The sequence below is a fragment of the Microtus ochrogaster genome, chromosome 7 (genome assembly GCF_000317375.1).
Source record: "Microtus ochrogaster isolate Prairie Vole_2 chromosome 7, MicOch1.0, whole genome shotgun sequence".
NCBI classification, from domain to species: domain Eukaryota; kingdom Metazoa; phylum Chordata; class Mammalia; order Rodentia; family Cricetidae; genus Microtus; species Microtus ochrogaster.
In genome coordinates this window covers 44,695,670-44,713,465 of record NC_022014.1, presented here as the reverse complement: position 1 = coordinate 44,713,465, position 17,796 = coordinate 44,695,670, and the positions used below count along the sequence as shown (strand labels likewise).

The 17,796-nt window shown below is 46.5% G+C and overlaps 1 protein-coding gene and 1 non-coding gene across 2 annotated transcripts in view; both read right to left on the bottom strand.

Annotated features, from left to right (window-relative positions):
* Positions 1 to 17,764, bottom strand: part of LOC101985696 (solute carrier family 22 member 4) — a 65,114-nt gene extending 47,350 nt beyond the window's left edge. Inside the window, exon 1 of the mRNA XM_005350083.3 lies at positions 16,139 to 17,764. Within this exon, the coding sequence (XP_005350140.1) occupies positions 16,139 to 16,531 (393 nt within the window). The 5' untranslated portion in view covers positions 16,532 to 17,764. The remainder of the gene's footprint in view (positions 1 to 16,138) is intronic.
* LOC113456437 lies at positions 6,081 to 6,185 on the bottom strand. Its single transcript, XR_003377248.1, has one exon. It is a non-coding gene; the product is annotated as a U6 spliceosomal RNA (small nuclear RNA).
* Positions 17,765 to 17,796: the final 32 nt, after the last annotated feature.

Genomic DNA, 17,796 nt, shown 5'->3' with positions numbered 1-17,796 from the left:
AAAAAAAAAAAAAAAAAAGCTTAAACTACACATCAAACCCCACACATTAATAGTGGGAGACTTCAATACCCCACTCTAACCAATGGACAGGTCTGCCAGACAGAAAAAGAGAAACAAGGGAAGTAGCAGACATTATGATTCAAATGAACTTAATAGACATCTACAGAACATTTCATCCAAACACAAAAGAATATACCTCTTCTCAGCACCTCATGGAACCGTCTCTAAAACAGACCACATACTCGGTCACCAAGCAAAACTCAACAGATACAAAAATATTAAAATAACCCCTTTAACTCACCATGAGTTAAAGAGTTCAACAACAACACAAACTACAGAAAATCTCCAAGCTCGTGGAGACTGAACAACTCTCAACTGAACCACCATGGTTCAAGGAAGAAATAAAGAAAGAAATTAAAGACTTCCTATAATTCAATGAAAATTAATCCACAACATACCCAGACTTGTGAAGCACTGTGAAAGTAATGTTAAGAGGAAAGTTCATTGCAGTAAGTGCCTACATAAAGAATTTGGAGAAATACCACAATAGTGGTTTAACAGCACACCTGAAAGCTCTACAACAAAAAGAGGCAAATTTATGCAGGAGGAGTAGGTGGCAGGAAATAACCAAACTCGGGGCTGAAATCAATGAATTAGAAACAAAGAGAACAATACAAAGAATCAATGAAACAAAGAGTTGGTTCTTTGAGAAAGTCAGCAAGATAGATAAACCCCTATCCAAACTAACCAAAAGGCAGAGCGAGAAAACCCAAATTAACAAATTCAGAAATGAAAAGGGAGACATAACAACAGACACTGAGGAAATCTAGAGAATCATTAGGTCATACTTCAAAACTTGTACTCCACAAAATTGGAAAATGTAAAACAATTTTCTTGATAGGTGCCACACAGCAAAATTAAATCAAGACCAGATAAATAGTCTAATTATAGCTATAGCTCTTAAGGAAATAGAAACAGTCATTAAAAGTCCCCCCCCCCAAAGCCCAGGGTCATATGATTTCAGTTCAGAATTCTATCAGAATGTCAAAGAAGAGCTAATACCAATACTCCTCAAATTGTTCCAAACAACCAAAATAGAAAGAACTGTCAAATTCTTCTTATGAGGCCACAGTTACCATGATACCCAAACCACACAAAGAAAATTGCAGATCAATTTCCCTCATGAACACTGAAGGAAAAATACTCAACAAAATACTGGCAAACTGAATACAAGAACACATCAAAAAAATCATCCAGTATGATCAAGTTGGCTTTATCCCAGAGATGCAGGGATGGTTTAACATATGAAAACCTGTCAACGTAATCTATCATATAAAGAAAAAGAACCACATGATTATCTCATTAAATGCTGAAAAAAACCTTTGACAAAATCCAACGCTCCTTCATGATAAAGGCTCTGGAGAGATCAGGTATACAAGGAATGGAGCTAAACATAATAAAAGCAATATACAGCAAGTTGACAGCAAACATTAAATTAAGTGGAGAGAAATTTAAAGCAGTTCTCCTAAGATCAGAAACAGGACAAGGCTGTCCACTCTCTCCATATCTACTAGAAACAAGACAAGGTTGTCCACTCTCAACATATCTACTAGAAACAGGACAAGGTTGTCCACTCTCTCCATATCTACTAGAAACAAGACAAGGCTGTCCACTCTCTCCATATCTACTAGAACAATAAGGCAACAAAAGGAGATCAGGGGGATACAAATTGGAAAGGAAGAAGTCAAACTTTTATTATTTGCAGATGATATGATAGTATACATAAGAGACCCCAAAAATTCTATTAGGGAACTCCTATAGCTGATAAACACCTTCAGCAATGTGGCCGAATACAAGATTAATTAAATCAGCAGCCTCCTATATACAAATGATAAATGGGTTGAGAAAAAAGTCAGGGAAACAACCCCCTTTACAATAGCCAGAAATAATATAAAATATCTTGAGATAACTCTAACCAAACAAGTAAAAGACCTGCATGACAAGAACTTTAAGTCTTTGAAGAAAGAAATTGAAGAAGATATTAGAAGATGGAAAGATCTCCCATGCTCATGGATCAGTAGGATTAACATAGTAAAAATGGCAATCTTAGCAAAAACAATCTACAGATTCAGGCAAATACCCAGCAAAATCGCAGCATAATTCTTCACAGACCTCAAAAGAACAATCCTGAACTTCATGTGAAAAAACAAAACAAAACAAAACACCCCAGGATAGCTAAAACAGTCCTGTACAATAAAGGAACTTCTGGAGGTCTCACCATCCCTGTAATACAGACCGCATGATACTGGTATATAAACAGACAGGTGGATCAATAAAATTGAATTGAAGACCCTGATGTAAATCCACATACATATTTATTTATTTTAGTTTTGTGAGACAGGGTTTCTCTGTGTAAAAGCCCTAGCTGTTCTGGAACTAGCTCTGGTAGACCAGGCTGGCCTTGAACTCCCAGAGATCCACATACCTCTGCCTCCCGAGTGCTGGGATTAAAGATGTGTGCCACCACTGCCTGGCAATCCACATACTTATAAACACCTGATATCTGACAAAGAAGCCAAAATTATTTTAGGGAAAAGAATAAGCATCTTTAACAAATGATGCTGGTCTAACTGGATAGCAGCATGTAGAAGATTGCAAATTGATTCATATCTATTGCCCTGCACAAAACTCAAGTCCAAGTGGATCAAAGATCTCAGTGTAAATCCAATTACACTGAACTTGATAGAAGAAAAAATGGGAAGTAGCCTTCAATACTTTGAAAGTATGGTTTCCTGAATACAGGAAACCACTTCCTAAATATGACAATAGCACAGACACTGAGATCAATAATTAATAAAAGTGACCTCCTGAAATTGAAAAGCTTCTTTAAGGCAAAGGACACGGTCAACAAGACAAAACAACAGCCTACAGAATGGGAAAAGTTCTTTGGCAACCCCACATCAGACAGAAGACTGATCTCCATAATATATAAAGAACTCAATAAATTAGACATAAAGGTATCAAATAATCCAGTTAAAAATGGGATACAGATTTAAACAGAGAATTCTCAACAGAAGAATCTCAAATGGCTGAGAAACACGTAAAGAATTGTTCAATATCCTTAGCTACCAGGGAAGTGCAAATTAAAATGACTCTGAGATACCATCTTACACCTGTCAGAATGGCTAAGATTAAAAAAAATACTGAGGACAGTGTATGTTGGAGAGGATGTGAAGTAAGGGGAACATTTTCCACTGCTTGTAGAAGTATAAACTTGCACACCCACTTTAGAAATAAGTATGGTGGTTTCTCGAAAATTGGAAATCAATATACCTCAAGACCCAGCTATACCAATATTGGGCATATATCCAAGGATGCTCAATCATACCAAAAGGACACTTGCTCAACTATGTTCATAGCAGCATTATTGTCCTTCGACTGAAGAATGGATAAAAAAACTGTGGTAAATTTATACAATGGAGTATTACTCAGCTGTAAAAGGCAATGACATCATGAAATTTGCAGGCAAATAGATGGAACTAGAAAAAAAATCATCCTGAGTGAGGTAACCCAGATGCAGAAAGACAAACGTGTTATGTATTCACTCATAAGTGGATGGATATTAGTTGTAAAGCAAAGGGTAACCAGGTTACAATCCATAGCCTCAGAGAATCTGGGTAACAAAGAGGACCCTAAGAGGGACATAAGGTTTTCTCTGGGAAAAGGAAATAGATGAGATCTCCTGGGTAAACTAGGAGCTGGCAGGGAGGGGGGCTGGAAACATGAGGGATCGGTTTGGTTGAGTTGGGAGTGGGATGAAGGGGGAGAATAATGAAAGAGATATCTTGATAGAGGGGGCATTTTGAGGTGGGAGAAGCCTGGCACTTAGGAAATACTCAGGAATCCACAAGGAAGACTCCAAGCTAAGACTCCAAGCAATAGTGGAGAGGGTGCCTGAACTGGCCTCCTGTAATCAGATTGGTTACTACCCTAATTGTCAACAGAGAGCCTTCATTCAGTAACTGATGGAAGCAGATGCAGAGATCCACAGCCAAGCACTGGGCCAACCTCTAGGAGTCCAGTTGACAAGAGGGAGGAGGGATTATAGGACGGGGGGGGGGTCAAGATCATGATGGGGAAACCCACAGGGACAGCTGACCTGAGCTAATGGGAGTTTATAAACTCTGGACCAATAGCTAGGGAGCCTGCATGGGGCTGACCTAGGCCTTCTGTATATGGATGACAGTTGTGTAGCTTGGTCTGTTTCTGGGGCCCCTAGCAGAGGAGCAGTGGGATTGGGACCTATTCCTGGTCCTTGACCTAGCTTTTTGGAATCCATTTCCCATGCAGGGATGCCTTGCCCAGCCTTGATGTAGGGGGCGAGCTTGGTCCTGTCTTAATGTGATATGACATGCTTTGTTGACTCCCATGGGAGGTCTGCTCCTTTTTGAACAGAGGAGGAGTGGATGGGGAGATAGACAAGAGGTGGGGGAAGGGAATGGGAAGGAGGGAGGGGAAACTGTGTGGTTGGTATGAAAAATAAATGAAAAATTTAATATTTTTTTTTAAAAAAAATGAAATAATGAGGGCTGGAGAGATGGTTCAGTGGTTAAGAGCACTGGCTGCTCTTCCAGAGGACCCAGGTTCTATTCCCAGCACTGACATGACAGCTCACAACTGTCATGAGCTCTAGGCCATCAGACGCCCTCACACAGAAACACATGCAGGCCAAACACCAATGCACATAAAATAAAAAGTTTAAATATGTAATAATATAAATAAGTAAATATTTTGGGATTTACTATTCAACTCATTTATTTAAAATTGAAGAAGCAGGGGCTGGCAAGATGGCTCAGTGGCTTGTCGAGCCTGGTAACCGGAGACTGACCCCTGTTACTCACAGAGTGGAAGGGGAGAACTGATTCCCGCAAGTTATCTCCTGAAGTCTACATGCTGCCGCACACATGCACACACGTACTAAATAAACCAAGAATCGCAAATAAAACTTAAACATTGAAGAAGCAGAAGTCTGGGCGACTTCTCTTCTTTATTTTTACAAGAATATGTCACTTCCCGGTGGACTAACGTTCATATTTTGCCCATGTTTACCACTGAGCTGGGTCACCTCTAGTTAGACACTGGGTGGAGTCATTCTGAGGTTTGCTCTGACCTCAGAAAGGATGCTCTCAGCTGCTTTTTGCTTTTTTCAATGTTTTTTTTTTCTGGTGATGAGGTGGCCTGTGGATTAGCTGGTTGCTCTATTAGAGATACCTTTGAGTTACCACAAAATCCCTGCTGTTTTCTGGAGCAATCCTAGGCTTCTTCTCCCGTGTACAGACAGTTTCAATGATCTTTAGGCCACTTGTATCCTAGGTGAAACCGTAAGAGCAGCGGGCAGGGAAAGCGGCCTGTTCCTCTCAGGGTGGCACCTCTTCATGAGGAAGTTGCTGACTGTGGGCAAGCCCTTTGTGTGGTTTTGGCTTCTCTCTCTCTCTCTCTCTCTCTCTCTCTCTCTCTCTCTCTCTCTCTCTCTCTCTCTCCCCATCAACTTTCTTGGCTTTCTTCTCTTGCATGGAACCTGTGACCCAGAAATAAGCAGGGGGAAAAGCAATCAAGGCCCTGGGGTTCTGGACCTAATGGCTGGTGGACAGAGCTGCCACTGTTTGCAGAGGATGGGTGGAGAAAGGATGGCAGCCTCTTGACTTCCTGACTGCATTCACCAGGTTTTAGCTGCTGTAACCCAGAGCTTAGGGAATGCAGGGATGAGGTGGGGCAGGGCTTGGTGGCCTTTCTGGATGAAACACTGTGAGTCACGGGGAACAAGAATCCTGTTTTCTTGACTGTATCCATCTCTGTGTGCCAGGGTGTGGGGGAGAAGATGGGTTGTCACGCTAGCTTTGTTTTGGAGAGAGAGTTTGTAACAAGTCTGCTTCATCAGGAAGCAGACACTGCTGTTTGGTAAGTCTGAGAATCTTTTCATTTATTTGCTGGTTTGTAAATTTTTTTTTGAAATGGAGAAATAACTATTCTCCAAAATAACCAAGTGATTTTCCCTTTATGAAAGCTGGTTTGTCTTCTCTTTTCCTATGCAACACTTCATGGATTTGTGTGTCATCCTTGTGTAGAGGCCATGCTAATCTTCTCTGTATCTTCCCAATTTTAGTAAATGTAGTGCCGAAGTAAGCATGTCATTTTATTATTAAATTCTAAGAGTTCTTTTCACATTCTGGATACAAGTCATTTAACGCATATGTTCTGTCATAAAAGTTTGCCTTATTTTTCAGAGAGCAAGAGAGAAGATGACCTCAGAGGTCAGAAGAGAGCATCAGGTCTCTGGACCGAAAACTGATGTGGATTCTGGGAACCAAACTCAGGTCCTCTGTAGGTGCAGTATTTCCTTTTAATGATTGGCCATCTCCCCACCCGCCTTTGTCACATACATGATTTGCAAATATTTGGCTTCAAGTTTTTTTTGTTTTGTTTTGGTCCTCTTAGCTATTTGCTTATTATAGTTTTTTTTCCTTTCTTCTTCCTTGGTTTTTAGAGACACCATTTCTCAGTGTAGCCCTGGCCATCCTGGAACTCGCTTTGTAGACAGACCAGGGTGGTCTAGAACTCACAGAGATCCACCTGCCCCTGCCTCCCAAGTGCTGGGATTAAAGGAGTACACCACCACTGCCCAGTTCATATGTTTCTTTATTTTATTTTATTTTTTTATTTTTATTTTTTTTCGAGACAGGGTTTCTCTGTAGCTTCGGAGCCTGTCCTGGAACTAGCTCTTGTAGACTAAGCTGGCCTCGAACTCACAAAGTTCTGCCTGTCTCTGCCTCCCGAGTGCTGGGATTAAAGGCGTGCGCCACCACCGCCCGGCAATATATGTTTCTTTATAAACAATGGAAGACAAGCAACTGCTAAAACTAATAATGATCTCCGTGTCTTCCTTCCTTTGGATTGGGTTACAGAAAGAGCTACCAAAGGTGGAAAGGTGTCGGCGAGGAGTTCTGTGGTTACCCAAGGCTGGGGAAGTAGCTCAGTGTGAGAACACTCACTTAGGGTGCAAGAGGTCTGGGGTTCTACCAAGGACACCACCAAAACAAAAACTGGCTGTAACAGTGTAACACGATCTACAAAGTTAAATTTTATCCAGAAAGTTCTGCGCAAGAGTGAGGAGCAGGCTGTGAGCTGTGGCCAGAAGAGCTGACTTGCGGGAAAAGATCCATTTCATAGTTCTGGTTAACTTATCATCAAATCTACATGTGCAGACTTATAAATCATATGCAGGCTTTTGTTTTCTTCTCCAAGGCAAGCTCTTATGTATCCCACGCTGGCCTCCAGCTAGCCATGCAGCAGAGCTCCTTGAACCCCTGGCAATCCTGCCTCTACCCACAAGATGCTGGCATTACAGGTGTGGCTAACACACCCAGTTTATGCAACATTGGGAATCAAACCCAGCTACACCCCAGCCTCCTAAGTCGGCTTCTGTTTAATCCTTTCTGTAAATTGCAATATTGCTATAGACAAGGTGGACATAAGTTAAGAATTTTTCTCTTTAGGGTCCAAAAATGTAAAGAAAGCTATTCTTTTACTGACTCAGGTTTAACTTCTGGGTTAGAGCAATGGCCAAGGAGCATGGGGCTCTGCTAATAGCCGTTAGTTGAAAGTTTGAGAAACAAGGTGGAGTTGGAAAAGAGGCCCTAGGGGACCTGAATCTGCCTCTGTATTTGGGGACAGGATCTATCATGGCCTTCCCAGGCCCTACTCTGGGACTATGAACAAATAGCCTGAATCTGTACCAGCCGCTGCTCAGGGACCCCTCCCCCCACAAGGAGTCAGGATGAGTTTGGCTCCAGGCACTGCGATTTATTTAGTTATTTCATTTTGAGAAAGGATTTCTTTGTGTAACCCAGGCTGTCCTCAAATTTGGAATCCTCCTGCTTCTGCATCCTGAGTTCCGGGATTGCAGGCGTAGGCTGCCACATCTGTCCGCCCTCTTGCAAACACTGAGCAGGAGTTGCTACCCTCGGATACCCATACTTCTTATAAGAGTACAGTGGGTTGGGAACTTGTGGTGTAATAGCAGTAAACCCCATCCTTTCTCCACCCCTCCCCCAATTCCCTCCACACTGGCCAGGTCACACATAGAGATTTTTGTCTTTTGGTGGTGGGGGGGGGATTGGAGATATGTGTCAGGTACCAACACAGCCCTTCCACATAAGAAAATAACCAGCAACAGGAAGGAATAACAGTACTGCCTGAGACCCATGGCACTTGCCAGGCCCCTCCTGACTAGCTTGCCTGATTGCTACCACCATGCCATCTTGAACTCTGTCTATGGGTTCTGCTACCCACTGGGAGGGATGGACAAAGTCTGTTTATCCCGAGGCTTGGCAGCGGGTGAAATAGCCTGAGAACAAAGGTGCGTTCTGGCATCCTAGAGCCAGTTGTCAGAGGAACACAGCCCCACGGTGTCAGAGCAGCCAGTAGACAAGGAAGTACACACAAGTCAGGGGCAGTCCCCGAGTCTTCCTCTGTTTACTGGCAAAAGCCTGATTTCTGAAGGCTGACAGGAAATAAAGTCTCCCTGGAGCTGGCTGGAACACTGGCTTTGAAACCATGAGAGCAAATCTGAGTGCTGAGGGATTTAGTTAATACTCAAGCCATCTCGACAGACAATCTGCCAATTTGGTGTCTTGGGGCCCATTGTTTTAGTTTAATGACTCCAGGGAGGGGACGAGTGTCTCATCCTGGCAGCCAGCAGTATCCTAGAGTATCCTATAACCATCCTGGCAGGAATGAAGGTAATCTAAAGAGACACCTGTACTCTCCTCTCTGCAATAATGGACCTGAAAAAATAGTAATTTTCCTTAGGAGCTCCTGGGAGAAGGAAAATTCTCGGAAGCTGGTGCCAGCCAGAGGGCCTGTTTGCTTTCTGAAAAGAAAATCTCACACAGTCTGGCAGCCTGTCAGCTCACTTTGCCAGAGAGATTGGAGTCCAGATGGTGATGATGGGCGGGACCACACCTTGACCAGGATTCCCTTAGCTGAGCAGAATTCTTGTCCTCCATTTAAACCTGAGCCTCATGTCAGGACCCAGTGGTGGACTTCTGAGCTGTCACAGGCTCTGTCCTGTACAACTCCAGTAGCTGGAGTAGAACAAAGCAAACTGCCCATTACTCCCTTGGCCAGGCCTGCCTAGACCCCAGAGGAAATAGTCTGTATTAAATTCAGTTGCAAGATGAAGTCTGCTGGAGTGGCCAGCCCCATACTGGCTTAGTCAGTGCCCCTGTTTCCTTCCCATCCTCTGAAGCTCTCTATGAACTTGTAACGGGGCCCTATGTTCCTCTGAAAACTTGGCCCACCTTGGGGCTATGAATGAAACCAGTGTCCTGACCCCAGGAAGGGTGGCACAAGGCTGGTGCCTCCTGGGACACAGGCCCTCTGTGCAGGTTCTATACGAGGGAGTCACAGTTCCAGCTACCACATCCCCAGACTCCCAGGGACATAGCCAGCTGCAGAAGAGGGCAAAAGCAGCTAGGGTGGGCAGCAGTCCCATGTTAGGCTACTGAAGGGTCTTGGAGCAGGTTGGCCCTCAGGACACAGGACTCCCTTGAGGCCTGAAGCCCAGAGCCTAGGTGAATCTGGGGTCTGGTTCACATAGGCGCTTCTAGTTTGTGGACTAAGGCCAAGAAGACACGCAAAAGCCAGCTCATGCCCAGTGCCCCGCCCTTGCCTGTCTCTCTGCTCCTTCAGCCTCAGGGCAGGAGACATCTGAGTTTACTCAGGTACAGCTACTGGAGAACTAAATCATGACCCTAGAGATAAAGGTAGGACCACCATGGCAGAAAATCGTCCACTATCGCACAGGTTGTTTAAAAGGGTGCTCAGGGTCCCTTCGTCCCTAACAGAAGCTCCCTATCTCAAGTCCCACACATCTTTGCCTCTGTTCCTGCACAGACACTACCCTGTGGATAATTTAGCTACTAGATAGGATAGATACTCCCTTCCCTGGGGTGATCACAGAAACTTCCAGCCCAGAGTCCAGAGATGGAAAACCCTTACCTCGTATTCTTATTCTTTTTCATTAAAGGGAATAATGACTTGGTTTAAGGCCATACAGCTTAATATTCTGACATATTAATATTAAGGACAGTCATAGGCATAACTGATTAAATGAAATAAACAGATGTGAGCCCACGCATACATGAATAAATATACACAGAAACAAACGCCTGTGGAGGGGAAGCATTTATTTCTAGAACCATCTCAGATTGCCGCTAGGCAAAGACTACCGAACTAGTCACCTCAGTCAAAGTTTGGAGATCTGTGCTAAACTCAGGGGGTAAAATTCGTATTATCTCCAAATATCTCCTCTCAAATGTTTATTAACTATGAAAGGGAAAACAATAACAGTGATAGCAGAAAAATCCAGCAGACACCAACTTAACCAAATGAACAATATTCATATTGCTAGCAATTAAGACCCTGTCAGCATTATATACCTGGCTTGACGCCGGGAAAACATAACACTTCAGCTGCATTCTTACCCCAAACTTCATAGATAGGAAAATTATACAAACCCAAGTTGAGGGGCATTCATTAAAACAACACAGAAGACACATCATGGTCCCAAACGACCAGGAAAGGCAGAAAAACTGTCTCACACTGGAGACCAGGATGTGACAGCAAAGTGTGGTGGGACGATGGACCGGATCAGAACACAGACATGCGACGCTAGTGGTACTTTGACCAATGTTAATTTCCTGGCTTAAATAAATGCATTATGGGTAATTTAAATTGATAGTGCCAGATCTGGGTGTGGTGCCACGGTTGGCCATCCCAGCATGGGGGTGGGAGGCAGAGTCAAGAGGAGCCCTATCTACCGTGAGTCTGAGCTACAGAGCGAAACCCTGTCTGAGAAAAACAATAAAGAAATTGCTAAGGTCAGAGGAAGCTAGCTGTATGTGTAAGCTAGCTGTATGTGTAAATGGTCTGTACTATCTTAATAACTTTTCTTTGAATCATAAGTTATTTCAAAATAAGGATAAGAAATTTGATTCTTAGCAGCTACAGAGACTGAATGGCTTGTACCATACACACAGCCCCTAAGGGAGGAAATGACTTGTATGTGGAAGCCCACAGAGACAGGTGTACACAAGGGAGCCACAGTTCAGACACCAGATTCCCATCTCCTGACAACTATGAAGGGCATTTCTCTGGACTCCTGGCTGACCCTGTCCTCCTGGGGAGGGGCGCAGGGACAGTCGGATGGACTTTTTATTCTGGAGAATATCAGGGTGTGGAGGATGAGGCAGAGGCACATTCTTAGGACAGTCCTTCTATTCTTGTCACAGGCTGTAGGGACCTGTCAGGAGCCCTGGGCTCAGCCTTACAGGGTGAGGTCATTTCGCTCATTGTCACTGCTAAGTCAGCACGGGCTCTAGCACATCTTTTGTTCTCAGAGTCCTGGCACTGCATCTTTGGGGACAGGGGTTCAACTCTCATCCAACAAACGTCATCACCTTTTCTATCTGCCACAACCCAAGCCTTGGGGAAAGTTCCCCCAATACCCACAATGCCCAGGCAGAGATGAAGGTAACCAGGGTCTGTCCTTAGTGCTGTTCACTACTCAACCTGTGACACCATTTTCTGTCACAAATGATATGGCCCACACAAGGCCACTGCTCTGGAGGTGGACACTGCTCATCTACTCTTTGAGAAATTGTACAGAGGGTGGGGGAGATGACTTAGTGGGCAAGAGCACTGGCTACATAGGCATGAGGCTCTGAAAGAAGACTCTAGCATCTATGATAAAAAAAAAAATCTGGAGCTGGGCTGTAGTGGTGCACACCTTTAATCCCAGCATGCAGCAGGCAGAGGTAGGCAGATCTCTGAGGGTTCGAGGCCAGTCTGATCTACAAGAGCTAGTTCCAGGACAGCTAGGACTGTTACACAGAGAAACCCTGCCTTGAAAAACAAACAACAACAACAACAATGCTGGGAATGGCCGTGTGTCCTTGGAGCACCTTAAGCAACAGTAACCTACAATTATCTCATATTCCACCCTCCCCTTTCTTCCTGCCTCCTCTCTCTCTTTCTCTCTCTGTTGTGTGATGGTTTTACTCTTTTGGCTTTTTGAGGGGCCTACCACTCAGCTCCCAAATAAATCACACAGAGGCTTATCAGTTGTGAATGCCTGGCCTTAGCGTGGTTTGTTTCTTGCCAGCTTTTCTTATCTTAAATTATCCACTACCTTTTGCCTCTGGGCTTTTACCTTTCTCTATTTCTGTACACCTTACTTTACTTCTCTCTCCACGGCTTGCTGTGTAGTTTGGTGTCCTGATGTCCTCCTCTCCTTCTTCTCTTGCCCCGTTTCTAGTTTCTCCTTCGATTTATCCTGTCTGGCAGCCCTGCCTGTCCTTGCTCCTACCTCGCTCCTGGCCACTCATCTCTTTATTAGGACCATCGGGTGTTTTAGACAGGCAGAGTAATAACACAGCTTCAGAGTTAAACAAAGGCAGCGTAAACAAAAACCACACACCTGAAAATAACATTCCCCAACATCTCTATCTCCCTCCCCTCTCGTGTTTTGAGTCAGAGTCTCACAATAAATCCCAGGCTGACCTTGATCTTCCTCCCCCCCCCTTCTCAGTGCTATCCCAGGGGTATGCTGTCATGTCTGTGCTTTGCCCGAGTCTTGTAAGTGAAGTGATGCGTTTGTGGGACTAGCCTGTTTCAGCAAGCATGATGTCTTCACCAGCCATTCGTAGAGCCTGTGCCCACAACTTGCCTTCTCTTAGAGTGAGATCAAACTCTCTTGCTCAGATAAACAACATCTTGCTTATCCATTTGAGCAGCTGATGGAGATCAGGGTGCATTCATCTCTGGGCTAGTGAGAACAATGCAGCTATGAACACGGATGGGTGGGTAAATTTGTAACATGTATTCATTGTGAATGTGCACGCGGGAGAGTGCCGGTCTGAGCTGGAGTTACAGGTGCTCGTAAGCCACCTGACTTGGATGCTGGCATCTGAACTGCGGTCCTCCGCAAGAGCACATGCCGCTAACAGATAAGTCTCTCCCAGCCTAACAGATAAGTCTTAGAGACCCTGGTTTCAATTCTTTTGGTGTTTACCTAAAGTGGAAAGGGTTGTTTGTATGGTAATTCTATACTCCTACTACTCCTACCACCACCACCACCACCACCACCATACTTTGACACAGGGTCATTGTATCACAGGCTGCTCTGAGACTCATCATGTAACCAAGGATGACTCTGGGCTTCTGCTTCCATTTCCTGCCTCTGGGATTATAGTCATGCGCCACCACACCCAGTTTCTTCTATTTTTACTTTTTTGAAGGACAGTAACACTCTTCTCACAGCAGCTGTATCATTGCACCTTCTCCTGAGGTTTGGGTTTTGTTTTGTTTGGAAACAGGGTTTCACGCTGTGTCCTAGATTGGCTTGGAACTCATAGCCATCCTTCTGCTTCGGCTGCTTGGGTGCTGGGACGTAGGCTGGATCTTAAGTGTCTCTTGAAAGGTATTTATTGAAGGCTTGGCTCCCAGCTTAAAGCTGCTGTGGGTTGGGTTGGGGTTTCTTGAAGGGGTGAGGCCCGCTGGAAGGAAGCTAGGCCTTTGGAAGGAGATTTGGGAGCCCTGGTCTCTTCCTCCGTCTCCCTTCTATGTGTCTTTTCCACAAGGACAGCTGCTTCACTCTAGTGCACCCGCATTACCAGTATGCTCTGCTTCACCATGGGTCCTCAGAGCGACAGGAGGCAATGATCACAGGCCTGGACTTTGTCTCTTTATAAACTGCTCATGTCAGGGGCTTGCAGTGGTAACTGGGACTGAGTGACATATTCTCACGGGTAATACACGGGGGTTCCATCTTCCCCACATTCTCCTCAATACTTGTTTCGCTTCTATTTCGATTAATTGCCACCCAGACTCTGAATTACTGCTCCCTCTGGAGAGACCCACCCCACCCCACTCACTCTGGTTCTTGCTTCCTCTCCTTCTCTTTCCAGCTACCAGCGCCCTTTTCCTTTTGACTCCCACATCCAAAAAAGCAAGCGAGGGAGAGAAAGGCCACCGAGTAAAGCAGGTCATGTGTGCACACGTGAGTACGTGAGGAAGGAGTCACTAGGCGTGCCCAAAGGCCCCCGGGGACAGCACGGTGGCACACCTACAGACTGGGGAGCTGGTAGTTACCCCTCCCCCCCATCACAAGCCTTAGGCAAACAAAACCATCCAGAAGGACAGCAGCCAGGCTAAGTGGATGTCCATGAAGGCTGCAGCCAGTGAGTCTAACCTCCAACTCTAATGCAGGGAATAATTCCAGAACTAAAGGATGAGCTGTTCTCAGTTTTAGATGCCCTGGGGCCAGGCACAGCAAGGCCACCCAAGGACCAGACACAGGCAGGGTGCTAGCGTGATGGGGGGGGGGCACAGGCTCACCCACTCTCCATGAGCCCTGCATCCTCCACAGCTGCCACCCTTGACTGAGTATTCTCTTGCAGGAGTGACTTCCACAGCCTTCCCCCAATCTTGCTTTCCATAGCAGTTAGATTGGACTCTACGAGCAAAGATAGGGCTGGGAGAGGTGGCATATAGCTCTAATTCTCTGTATCTAGGAGGCAGAGGATCACTGTGAGTTCAAAGTCAGTCTGGGCTGTGCAGTGAGTTGCACACTAGACAAGCCTACACCTGTGACCTTGTCTCAAAAGAAAATAAAAACATAAATCATAGGCTTGCTATTTCCAGGTCTTCAAAATATAGTCAGTTCTTCAGAATACGCACAAGCTGGCCCTAGAGGCAGCTCTAGCCTCTTAACCTCTCCTGAACTCCACCTACCCAATCTACAGAGCTCCTGTTCCCAGGACCTGCCATGCTCTTTGCTAAACAGGGCCATCCCTTGTCTCCAGATTTGCTTCATATTCTATGACTCCTTCCGGCTGTATCTCCAGATCCAGCTATTCCATGAAGTTTATTTACCCAAAGTCACACATAAAACAAGCCAAGATTTGAATTTTGGCTTCCGACATCCAACACTAAGTAGGGTTGACGTTAACTCTCAACACAGCTGATATGGCTCCCGACAGGCATCTCAGGTCTGCAGCCGGGACCCACACCCTAGCTGTCTGCACCCTGGGGCCAGACACATGTTTTTGATGACTGCTACGTGGTGCTGAGGGAAAGAGATAAAGAAGTAGGCAAGGCTGCTGTTAGCTGTCGCCCCCTCCCTTGGGAAGAACATAGTTTTTGTTGTGTTGCTGTTGTTTTTACACCCCCCCCTCACCCCCTTGGGAGAAAGCTAGAACAGAGGCAGCTTTGGGAGGTGGGAAAGCCGGAAATCAGTCCTTGGGGAAGCTCTTTCCAGAAAGAGTGTGTGTGTTGACCTGCTATCACCTGGTCATTATCAAGAAACACAATACATGTTTCCAGTAACACAATATGTTAAGAGGCAAGAGCTTGTGAGTATTCCGTGCAGTAGAAAACAGGGAAAGGGAACAGGTCCACCTCCGGACTCTGGTGACTTAGGGAACCCTTTCCCAGACTACATAGAGGTAGGTGGTCCCAAGCTGGAGCCTCTGCCCACCAGCTGACACTTCCTACGGGAGTATGGGTCCCTCCATGAGTGTCCAAAGGCCAGCTTCTGCTTTTGACTCCTTGCTTCCAGCCAGCGTCAAGGGACAGCAGCCTCCTTCTGGAGAAACTGGGGCCTCACACAGAGGCCCCTCTCTGTCGCAAGCTCCTTGGTGTGTGTCTTTACTTGAGCTCAACAGACCACCACATTCCTTCTCTCCTGTGTGGCTAGGAAGTATCTCTGACTGTGTATCAAGACGGAATGGGGTTTGGCCTGCCCAGGGAAGCATTGATGCTCTTGAGAAACTATCTGTTGTGAAACTTAGAAAGGAAAAGGCAGTTGGTGACAACACTCTTTTCCATCCCTTCCATGCTACACAGAAATCATCAGCTCTGAGCCTGTGCTGAAAATGAACTTATAATTCCACTGTGCCTGGGAGGTTTGAGACTGAGTGTGACATTAACCCCGGCACTGCCAGGGACTGCTGGGGGGCACTGATGCAATGGAATGTCCATTCCTACTGTCTGTCTCCAGCAAAGCTCTGTCACCTACCTCGGTCACGATGGTAGACAAGAAGACGTCATTGCTGTACTCCCAGCCATCCAGGCAACTCTCCTGCTCCAGCTGCCCCAAGTCCACATCCAGTCCTGGTTCCAGCCCCAGCGCAGAGAAGTTGGCGATGGTAGCCAGTCGGTAGCGGCGGCAGCTCTGAGGCACCTGTCGTCCGTCCTTCGTCTCCAACGGGATGCTGTGGTTGCGCCACGAGCTGCTCAGGTTCACGGTGTCAGGCACAAGGCAACGGTGCTCCGGGGTCCCCGCCAGGAACAAGACTGACATCCCATTGAAGCCATTGGGGATAATGCTGGCGCTGAGGAGGAAGAAGATGAGGCGCTGGAAGGGGCCCCAGTCTCCTAGGAAGGCGGTCACCTCGTCGTAATCCCGCATGCTCCCAATCTTTCCTTCACAATTTGCAGGAGAGGATAAAAGAGGATCGGAAGATTGAGGCTCCCGGCCGGGGCCTTCCCGGTGTGGCTGAATGCAAGCGGGCTGCAGGTGCTGCAAAATCTCCCAGGACCTGGCGCGGAGCTGGGGAAAGCCGAGTTCTCGGGACCACACCCCCTGCGCGGGCCAGGCACCTAGAGGCTAGAGCATTTACCGAGAGGGGCGGTACTCCCGGGTCGGCTCCGCCTCCAGCTGGGTTCCACTCAGGGCCTCCAGCTAGAATCTGCTGTGCAACGTGCCTGCAGCAAGTCCGGAGCTCCGATTTTCTCAGCCCCACGTGGGAGGGTGAGCAACAGGGAGGGGCCGCGTCCGGAGAGCAAGGTCTCTAAGGGGTTGACCCTGGCTTCAATGTCCGCGTCGTGCCAGGCCTAGCCCGGGGGTGGTGTCCGTTGTTCCACAGTCTGGAGTCTGAGCTCTGGCTGGCGGACGCGACACTTATTCAAATCCGTGCTTGCAGGAGACCTCTGTGGGTGACAGGAATGCCACCTCTTCACACACACCAGCGTGGGAGTTCACTTCTGTGCCTTGGCGTGGCTCTAGCTCAGCACTGGACTGCGAGGGGCTGGAGAAGTGTCCTTGGAACAGCAGGATCCTCACCTTGAAAAGAAGCGACTGTGGCCTGGGACTCGCCAAGTCAAGTCGTGCTGAGTCAGAGACACGCCCTGGACTAAAAGGGCGGGGTCACAGGCCTCCGAGTTGTCCCTGTGTCCTCTTGAAGATTCCCTGAGGCCTCTATAGGAGACACCAGAGGGACACAGGCCCGCTAGGGAGCAATGGAGTCGTATTTTTCACCACAGAAGGCTCTGGTGTTTGTCCTTTGGCACTCTCCATGGGCTCTTTATTGCAGCAGGGTGCCAAAGCCTTTTGGACAGAAAAACCTTCTATTGCAGAAAGGCCAGTTCCCTGTCCAGGAATCAAAGGTGTAAGGAAGAGAAGGAGGACAAACTAGTGAGATTTGGCTCTCAGATCTGGCAGGGTGGCCAAAGGAGGGCCAAGACAGCCTTTTCCTCTCTCTGCTCAGTATCCACATCTAAGGCCCTGGGAACACCTTGTCCTAGCCCAGGCTGGAACCTGTGACCTGGGATCCATGGGGCTGGTGATATGACAGACTGAGGAGCCCATCACTTTGCACAAACCGCTTGCTTCTCCAGACTATCTCCAAGAGACTGAAGGGGACTTCTGTTTGTTCTTGTTTTTTTTTTTTTTTA